This window comes from Fusarium graminearum, chromosome 1 (assembly GCF_000240135.3).
Source record: "Fusarium graminearum PH-1 chromosome 1, whole genome shotgun sequence".
Taxonomy (NCBI): Eukaryota; Fungi; Ascomycota; class Sordariomycetes; order Hypocreales; family Nectriaceae; genus Fusarium; species Fusarium graminearum.
The window spans coordinates 10,597,945-10,607,596 of record NC_026474.1 but is presented as its reverse complement, the minus strand read 5'-3'; the positions used below and the strand labels follow the sequence as shown (position 1 = coordinate 10,607,596).

Here is a 9,652-nt window from a genome sequence, read left to right as displayed (position 1 = left end):
CACCACCGAGACTATTTCATTTCTCATGTATGCCATCCTGGTATAAACTAGCTATCCCGTTTCCTAGCTCCTCCCCGCCACTGGAGATCTATCCATCCATCTGCCAATTTTTTTTCCCTTTCCTTCTTTGTTTCGTTGATCATGTCGGGTTGGTTTGTTTGTGCGTGTGCAGTTGCATTTTGCGTGTATCGAAATAGGAGGGGGATATCATCTCTTCCAGTACCTTGGAATAAACGCCGTGCCAAAAACGAAAAAGAAAAAAAAAGAAAAAAAAAGAAAAAAACAAATTTGAGTGGTAAAAGTATGTTTGTAAGAAAAAGGGGAGGAAGAGACTTCCAGGACAATACATTCATCCTCGAGTCAATGAACCCCGTGTAAAACCAAACGCCGAGTGGAGTGTATGTGTATGATTTGGATATGATGGTAAAAGAGGGCTGGTAGAAACTCCATAGCAGGAAATAAGTCTACCAGCTTCGATGAAACGGCTGTTGGTTCCGTTGAGGTATGGTTGTTCCCTCGCGGACGAATCTTGTTGCTCTCAAAGTTCGGAGATCGTTACTAAATCATCTGCGCTGTGGGAGCTCCCAGAGCATGATGCGAAACGCCATTTCGCAGAGCGTCCTGCAACTCAGCAATCTGGGCCATCATGGCCAAAGAGTGCTGCGACTGCTGCGCCACGTCAGCCGTGAGCTTTTCGTTCTCCTCCCGCAGCCGCTTGACCTCCTCTTTGAGTTCGATTATCTCCGCGTTGGCCGTATCGCTCGCACGACGCTTGCGCTTCACACCTGTCTGCTCGCTGTCGTTCTCATCGGACAAGACCATATCGGGGGGAGGAGTGTTTCCAGCTCCGTCAGGGTTTGTGTGAACACGGCGAAGATGCTCGTTCAAGTTCTCCAATCTTGAGAACCCCTTCCCTGTATGTCGCTTGCAATTCAAATGAGGACAGTTGACTGTCTTCTTGGGACCTCCGTGTTTGTTGTGAACCTCGCGCTCGTGTCGAAGTAGACCACCTGAATAGGTAAAACCGGGGAGGTTCTCGCATCCTACGGCAGGGCATCGATAGGGTCGTTCGTGCTTGTCCATGTGCTTGCTGCAAAACAGTTAGCATGGCTCTCAAATTTAGGCATTGGGTAGAACTTACTTCCATTCGCACTTTCGCGAAAATACTCGAATCTCCTCTTGGCAATCTTCTTGCGTGCAGTGGAACTTGCCATCTACGCCCTTTACAGCCTCTCTCTCTGGCTTGGCGATGGGCCTTACCCGAGGGGGAGGTGGCGAGTCGATGCTGGGCGAAAGGTCTTTGTCGTCAGGAATACCGTCGATTTGTGGTGCTGGCATAGCAGCGTCGATGGGCGAGGGGAATGCGGGGTGCCCCAAGTCGAGTCGAGTCGCATCGTGCACAACAGAAGTATCATCTTGCATCATCCCTCGGTCGTCTCCAAGAACACCTGTGGGATCTGGGAGCATGGACGCCTCAGTTGTGTATTGGCTGAGCTGCTCGGCGACATCATTATCGGTAAATCGTTGGTCGGCGGTGTGATCATGGTCGTGGTCGTCACCGATGGGAGGGTATCCCCCATCGTGTATGAAGTTCCGAGGCTCGAATGCGACACTCATGGCGCCTGTGAATGTGTATATGGTTTGCGACTGTTCGGGGGTGATGGAGGAATCGTGGTCGGAAGAGGCTTTAATTGCTGTATGACTGAGTTTAATCGTTGTCGGCAGTAGCGGGTGGTGGTGGCGAGTTATAGAGGGTATATCAGTCAAAGTTGAGAGGTTGACGTCGGTATAGAGTGGTATGCCAATATGCCGATGGATGGTTGATCGGTTCGGTTATGATTAATGAAGCTTGGAGTTGGCCTGAAAATTCTGGTGTAAAAAAAGCGGGAGGCTACGGGGACCTTGAAAATGGGGTGGAGAAACCGGTCGAAGATTGGATTAGTCAAGTGTAGCACGTGACATCGCGTATGTGTGGCGTAGTTTGTTATGTCTCAGCAAAAAGCAACGAGTCGAATTGTGGCGCCGATTGTTCCGGGTTGTATTGTCAAAACAGCGTCAATGCGAGGGCGGCTTTATTAGTATTTGATTGTCTTCCAGGCAGAAGAGAACCAACGACGGGGGGTGACTCGATAGGGCAGGTCCCATAATAAGCATAGTCCTTGGGCTTGGGATTCGGAATCGTGACTCACGCGCTGTGCATCTTAGTGGCGGCGCATTATGGAGGCGTGGGGAATGACAAGGCTGCGACGAGGAAATGTACTGTATTAACAATATAGAAGTACATTTTTTGCATGGATGTGCTGGATGGTGTAACAGTCATGCTTGTTGCTTTTTGGAATCTTCGCTCGAAGATATCGCATTTTTAGGTACAAGGTTGTGCGAGCCAAGTCCCTGGATACATTCTGACAGGGTCTCGTGATGTTATTCACGGTTTCGGCTTTTAGCAACTTTGCTTTTCAGGCACACCTGGTTACCTGATAGGTTCTTGTCGGTGACAAGTGACCTTGATACTGAGTTGTCTAAACCCGCTTCGACAACACAGGAATCTGTAGGCTGTATTTCATCAGGCCTGTCGACACTTTCAGCGATAAACCTGTTTCCCAATAATGCTTATTGCGCGAGTTGAACAAGTTGACTGATGCCAAATTCTAAATCAGGCAAAGCACGAGATGACTGGTAGGCCTCGCCCAGATGTGATTCCCACTGCCTGACTCATTGTGTCAGGTCGGTCCTTTGGTTGTGAGGCCTCACAACCTTAATTCTCAGGTGGCAACACTGGAAGTGGAATAGACGGCCTGACCACAGACAGTGTCACTCGAGGCCACTGGGCCTCCAGCGCAACAAGACAGGGCTCGAGGAAGAAGCAATTGATACAGACCGATGCTAGCCTGCGAGATAGCTGCAACTATCAGCGTATCGCGGGTTTTGCGTATGCGTATGCATCAAAGCATCCGCAAGATCGTGGCACAAGCGGATGACGATGGTGGTGACGACGATAACTCGAAGAATGACATTGGCGAGACCGTAAAGACCGGGGAGATCGCTTAGACGGGAATAGTTGAGTGGTGACAACGACTCAATCGTAGTGGCAATTGAAATGCAGATGGTATTTCGGGAGGCAATTGGAATGGCGATGAAAGATAGGATGAAGCAGACGGGATTGATGGAAGAGGTGAGAAAGATGGACAGGAAAGAAGAAGGAGAAGGGGGAGCAAAGTTAGAATTTGGAGATTTGGAGTGCGCTTTGTTATTTTGGGGGAATAGGCAAAGGAAGCGGGAAGCAAGCGCGTGGACTGGTTGCTCGTCTCTCGTTTCTCAGGCATTTGTGCATTTTACACCAGAAATATGAGGTATTGAACCTCGAGCTCTTCACTCTGTTACTGCAACGATACCACCTAAACCTGGGACAAGGACAAGGAAGACGACAAGAGCCTACCAAGCCTAATGCAGCTAATGCAGATCTTGAGCAAGATGAGCCACATGAAATACGTGACATGTTATTGGCCTGTTGATGATGTTGGAGAAACTTGGGTTTAATTGATTGATCTTGGAATTGGCTGTTTTTTTGATGAACCAAAGGTACAATACAAACACCATCGATTCTGGGCAACTGGTCAGGCAGGCTGACCGCTAAATTTGCCTGGCCAAAGGGCTGCCTTTAGTCCAGCTTTATCCTCATCCAATATTAGTCTTTCTTTCTACCTAGATGCCGGGTCCTTGGTTGTGACCGTTCGCGCGGTTGCATAGCAAACAACGCCTCTTAGCGGAGTGGCTTGCAGCACTTCCATTGTACTCACGACCCTCTACCATTATACTGCCATGTCATGTGAATAGTTAGTTTCACCAGGTTGTTTGCTAGTGTTGACCATCACTCAAATGAGACGCCACGAATTGAAAACAATGAAACTGCTGTAAGCCAAGAGGAACGTGCATTTTGCAACACGATACAAGTATAAATGGGCACGATGTTCTCTTTTGTCGTTTCTCAATCATCATCGCTTTCTACGCCTTTAACCGACAGCCCACCACATATTACTTCAATTATTCCAACATAAATCATGCCTTTTGAAAGAATCACCACTTGCCTCTGGTTCCAGGACCAAGCTGAAGAGGCAGCAAACTACTATGTCACAACCTTCGCTCCCTACTCCAAAGTCAACACTACTCAACGCAACACCCTACCCGGTCAAGAGACTGAAAGAGTCATGGCCGTCGAGTTTGAGCTTCAAGGTCGCACTTTTGTCGCCCTCAACGGCGGAGCAGTCCCCTGGCAGTTCAACGAGGCCATTTCCATGGTGGTCAACTGCAAGGATCAGGCCGAAGTCGACTATTACTGGGAGAAGCTCAGCAAGAATGGCGATGCTTCCCGACAACAGAGTGGATGGTTGGCGGACAAGTATGGTATTTCTTGGCAGATTGTGCCCGCTGCGTTTAAGGAAATGATGTGTTCGGGGGACAAGGCGGGTGTGGGGAGGTTGACTGCGGCTATGATGAAGATGAAGAAGTTTGATATCGCAGAGTTGGAAAAGGCATTCAAGGGATGAGGTGCATTAAGTGAAGCTACCAATTGGAATATTGCGTACATGCATATACTACCACTCTCTGGTGATTGTTGTGATGTCAGATGAAGAGTGAAATGGGGCCATGGATACGTTTTAATTCTTTAGGCCTATGAGAGCATCTACAGCGCTTGAATTAGGGACATCCGCTATCGGCAGCCCACTTTGGAATTTTTATTTTATTACCCCGCCATCATGATGTCGGTTCATTTATTCTTAGTCGTTATCATAAGACCTCGGGTAGAGGCAGTGATGAAAGAACATGGTTTCACACAACATAAATTGGATATTCCACTGATAACCAGCAAATCATATGCAATATCTCCCAATTGAATTACTGTAGTAGATGACTGCAATCGGAATGACTCGTGTACTGTGACCTTTTTGAGTTTGTTGATAAGAAGTGACAGGCGTACCTACCCTAACATTAGTGGGGCAAGAGCCAGTAGATTCATGTGCACCTAGATGAGTCAGCCACTAAAGGTTGGGTAGAAACAGATTTTTTTTAATACTCATGGCTCTCGCTCGGTTTGCGCTGAGCTCGTTCTTGTTTTGTTGTGTTCATCAACCAGTTTCACCATCATCCCAAGAAACAAATCCATCATCATGAGCGACGCCTTTGAAACCGCGGCCCCGCCGCATGCCACCTACGACGTAAGAGCCATGCCGTGCCTCCATGTAGTATCTTCATCATAGCTGACCATTGCTGCCGTAGACTGTCCTTGTCCTGGACATGGGATCTCAAACTAGTCATGTTCGTTCACTCCAGAGATGACTCTATACACTCCTTAAAAACTAACAAGCCCAAAAGCTCATCTTGAGACGACTACGATCTCTGGGTGTCTACTCTGAGATGCTTCCCTGCACCCAAAAGATTAAGGATCTGGGCTGGAAGCCAGTTGGTGTCATTCTCAGCGGAGGTCCTTCAAGTGTCTACGCGGATGATGCCCCCGGTGTGGTCCCCCTGGTGTTTGAGCTCGGTGTTCCTGTTTTGTAAGTTGTAAGCCAAAAGCATCCCTAAACGCCAGTAACATGGTAAAGGGGAGTCTGTTATGGCAACCAATTGATTGGTATTATTCCTTGTGAATGTATCAAAACCATCATTAACTAACTATCCTAGCTTGGAGGGCAAACCCCAAAAGTGTGGCTCGAGGAGTCAACCGTGAGTACGGTGAGACCCAGATGGCCATCCACAAGATTGGCACCCATGGTGATCGACTTTTCGAGGGATTGGGAGACTCTTTGATCGGTATGTTGCGTAGATGGTGTTTATGCCCCGATATATATCTGACCAAAATCTAGTCGTCATGAGCCATTTCGACAAGGTCGTCCAGCTGCCCGATGGCTTCCAGACCATTGCTACCACCAAGAACAGCGAGTTTGCTGGTATCGCCCACGAGACTCAGCCTATTTTCGGTATGTTAACCTTTCTGTAGCTCACATCAGAGCCCACTAACAAGCTACTAATAGGCATCCAATTTCACCCCGAGATCTCTCACACCGAGAAGGGAACTGACATCATCGCCAACTTCGCCACCAAGATCTGCGGAGCCCGACCTGACTGGAAGATGGACGACTTCTCAGCCCGTGAAATCAAGCGCATTCGGGAGCTCGTTGGCGATAAGGCCCAAGTTGTATGTGTTTCAATCTTGTCCAGCAACCCCTGTCAGCTTGCTTACTAGTTGCAGATTGGCGCCGTCAGTGGCGGAGTGGACAGCACCGTTGCTGCTAAGCTCATGAAGGAGGCTATCGGAGACCGATTCCATGGTGAGTGAATGCTGTTGACAAGCTGTATAGTGATTGTGCTAACATTGGGTAGCTATCTTGGTTGACCAGGGTCTCATGCGCTTGAACGAGTGCGAGCAGGTCAAGGAAACCCTTGACAAGCACCTGGGCATTAACCTCACTGTTGTCGACGGATCCGAGCTCTTCCTTGGCCGTCTTGCTGGTGTCACTGAGCCTGAGGCCAAGCGAAAGATCATTGGAGGAACCTGTAAGACGACCCTTGGAAGCTAGCTAGGCTATACACTAACCTTATATAACAGTCATTGATCTCTTTGAGATTGAGGCGCTCCGGTAAGCCCGCAACCGCTCTTGTTCTAACCGTAGGAGATTTGATCTGACTCTGTATTTAGCATCGAGAAGGAGGCTGAGAACACAGACCGTGCTGGCAAGGTCGAGTGGTTCCTTCAGGGAACACTCTATGGTGGGTTGTTCATTTGCTCGTTAGGAACCGGACATTCGCTGACACCGTTTAGCCGATATCGTGGAAAGCTTGAGTTTCAAGGGAGCCGCCAGCTCCACCATCAAGTGTGAGTCTTTGTGTTGTCTACTCCTTGCTATATGTAACTAATTTCTGCGTAGCTCACCACAACGCTGGAGGACTTCCCGCTCGCATGCAAAATGGCGTAAGTTGCATTTACTATTAGATGATATGTTGGAATATACTAATAAATAACAGGAGGCCCAATTGAAGCTCCTTGAGCCTCTCCGAGAACTGTATGTTACTGATCCCAGAAATGGATCTCACAAGAAGGTGATTGATTGTTGCGGCTACTAACAAATAACAGTTTCAAGGACGAAGTGCGAGCATTCGGACGTCAACTGGGTATCCACGAGGAGCTCATTGGCCGACACCCCTTCCCTGGCCCTGGTCTGGGTATCCGAATTATCGGCGAGGTCACCCCTGAGCGAGTTGAGATTGTTCGCAAGGCCGATCACATCTTCATCTCCATGATCCGTGAGGCCGGAATCTACGACGAGGTCACCCAAGCCTACGCTGCTCTTGACTCCAGCCGAGGTAAGCCCGTTTTCCCACTCTATGAATCTGTAACAATATCTGACCTTTTTTTGCAGCGGTTGGTGTCCAGGGCGATGCCCGAGTCTACGGCTACATCTGCATTCTGCGTGCCGTGACCAGCTTGGACATGATGAGCGCCGAGCCCTACGAGTTCACATGGAGCCTCATGAAGGCTATCAGCAGGAGGATCGTGAACGAGGTTGACGGCATCGCAAGAGTCGTCTATGACACTACCTCCAAGCCTCCTGGCACCATTGAGTTGGAGTAATCTTGTTCAACTCGATCTAAGAACAATTTCCAGACCATCGTTTCTGGTAAAGACTTGATTTGGCGTTTAGACGGATAGTTGAAATTTTGCGGGGAAAAATAAAAATAACGGGACTTTTTTTCATCAGCATGCATTGCGAGATAGGGAGACTCTCTGGCGATTTTGCAATGACAGCCATATAACTACATACTTAGTTCTCAATACGTGAAGTGATGTCCGTGTTGAATTATCGCCTAGCCTTTAGTCTATTCTGGCTACAGTATAGAGGCCGAGCAAACACCGAACGCTGCACCGAGCGTGTCTTGGCTGTGTTATGTTGGGGTCTTGGTTAAATTGGCACTTCTAGTAGAGATAGTAGTCATTCCTTGTTTCCGAATGCCGGCGGTTGGTCCCGGCAGAGTTGAGAACAAGCTCTTATTCTCGGTCCAGGGTCTCCGGTTTCACGGCCGGTAATACCGAGGCCGTATCGGTAGTTGCCATGCCGCTTTAATGTAACCTGCGATGTTAGATCTATGGTTCGTCGATCTTAGTCGCAGTTTCGATGTAGGTACTCTAGCATCCATTGAGATCCTTGGATGGTCAATTGCACTAATCAATTGATAGAGTATCAAGTCTTGGTTTCCTACATGTTATTTGCTTATTTATTGGCCAATATAAAACAGCTTATGTCTTGTGCAGAGAACCCTCTCAAAAGTAGCCGCATTTAGTCTCCATTATTAAACTCAAGCTAGCAACTTGGAGCTTCCCCAACATGCAAGAGCTACTTCGTTCCTCCCCCCAAAAAACAGTGAGGAACGGACCAATGCTTGTTTCGGTTCTAGCGGCCTGGATCGGCTCACAGCCAATCCTTTTTACTCATTGATAAATCCCCTCCACCCTCTTTTTCTTTTCTCTTTCCCCTCAACAGATACTTTTGTTCTTCATTCTTATTTATTTATTAGTATCATAGTCGTTAAACCCTCTCGACTGGCATTGCCTCTCTTCCTATTCCAACCATTGGTTCCGCTGCTGTTTATATCAACTTATACAGCACGTACACTCGTCCATTGCTATCATGGCAGAGTCAGCTCATAGCTCGCTCGCCAGCGGTGGCCAGCATGATGATCATGCGTCCAAGCCTCACTTTGCTTCCACCGGGCTTGAGAATCAGGAAGAGGGAAATGCCCGAGAGGGTGATTATGATGTTGAGACGGTTGAGCGTATCTACAGGTTCGTTTACCCAACTAAAACATCAACATATAACTAACCAATTCAACTTCCAGAAAGATTGATCGTCGTATCATTCCTGCTTTCTGGGTCCTTTACTTTCTCTGCTCAGCCATCAGGTCAAACATTGGAATCGCCCAAACCATGAACAAGGACAAGGGTCATGACCTCATGACTGTTCTCGGAATGACTCCAAAGGACGTTTCCACTGCTCTGGCTCTCTTTTACGTAGCCTACGTGCTTTTCGATTGCCCCTCCAACCTTGTCATGAGCAAACTCAGCCCTCGTCTTTGGATGGCCCGCATTGTCTTTGCGACCAGTGTTATTGGCACTTGCTTTGCTGCCGCCAATGACCCCTGGAGCGTCAAGCTTTTGCGCTTCCTGCTTGGAGTCGTCATTGCTGGTATGTGGCCTGGCATGGCATTCTACCTCACCCTCTTCTATCCTCCATCGCGCACCGGGCAGCGAATTGGTTACTACTTCACCGCATCTCAAGTCTCTGCTGCTGTTGTTGGTCTTGTTTCTGCCGGCTTTCAGCTCATGGATGGTGAGAGAGGAATTGTGGGCTTCCGATGGATGTTTATGGTTTACGGCCTCGTTGGTGTCGTTCTGAGCTTCGTTCTGCTCTGGTGGCTTCCTGATCGTCCTCTTGCACCTGGTCAGTCTCGACCCAAGACTGGCATCTTCAAGTTCCTGCCCGCTACTCCCGAGGTTCTCAAGGGACAAGATGCTGTCATTCACTACCACGACCTCAAACGTGTCTACCACGCTCGTCCCTGGACCTTCAAGGACCTTGGCCTTGTCCTCATCGACTGGCGT

General features: G+C 48.6%; 4 protein-coding genes across 4 annotated transcripts; 2 read left to right on the top strand and 2 right to left on the bottom strand.

The window, feature by feature from the left end:
• Positions 1–558: 558 nt before the first annotated feature.
• On the bottom strand, positions 559–1,617 carry FGSG_10360 (uncharacterized protein; the record flags this gene model as incomplete). The annotated part of the gene is made up of 2 exons (XM_011321027.1): positions 559–1,090; positions 1,142–1,617. 2 exons carry the CDS (start codon positions 1,615–1,617, stop codon positions 559–561), a joined length of 1,008 nt encoding a protein of 335 aa, XP_011319329.1.
• A 2,441-nt stretch (positions 1,618–4,058) lies between these two features.
• FGSG_10359 (uncharacterized protein) lies at positions 4,059–4,544 on the top strand (the record flags this gene model as incomplete). Its single annotated transcript, XM_011321026.1, has 1 exon — positions 4,059–4,544. One exon carries the CDS (start codon positions 4,059–4,061, stop codon positions 4,542–4,544), a length of 486 nt encoding a protein of 161 aa, XP_011319328.1.
• Positions 4,545–5,165: 621 nt separating this feature from the next.
• Positions 5,166–7,752, top strand: FGSG_10358 (GMP synthase; the record flags this gene model as incomplete). The annotated part of the gene is made up of 15 exons (XM_011321025.1): positions 5,166–5,213; positions 5,275–5,313; positions 5,371–5,552; positions 5,687–5,808; positions 5,862–5,975; positions 6,030–6,193; positions 6,248–6,326; positions 6,379–6,552; positions 6,605–6,635; positions 6,695–6,765; positions 6,818–6,871; positions 6,924–6,967; positions 7,021–7,058; positions 7,130–7,359; positions 7,416–7,752. 15 exons carry the CDS (start codon positions 5,166–5,168, stop codon positions 7,625–7,627), a joined length of 1,602 nt encoding a protein of 533 aa, XP_011319327.1. The 3' UTR covers positions 7,628–7,752.
• A 1,201-nt stretch (positions 7,753–8,953) lies between these two features.
• On the bottom strand, positions 8,954–9,642 carry FGSG_13748 (uncharacterized protein; the record flags this gene model as incomplete). Its single annotated transcript, XM_011321024.1, has 2 exons — positions 8,954–9,470; positions 9,599–9,642. 2 exons carry the CDS (start codon positions 9,640–9,642, stop codon positions 8,954–8,956), a joined length of 561 nt encoding a protein of 186 aa, XP_011319326.1.
• Positions 9,643–9,652: the final 10 nt, after the last annotated feature.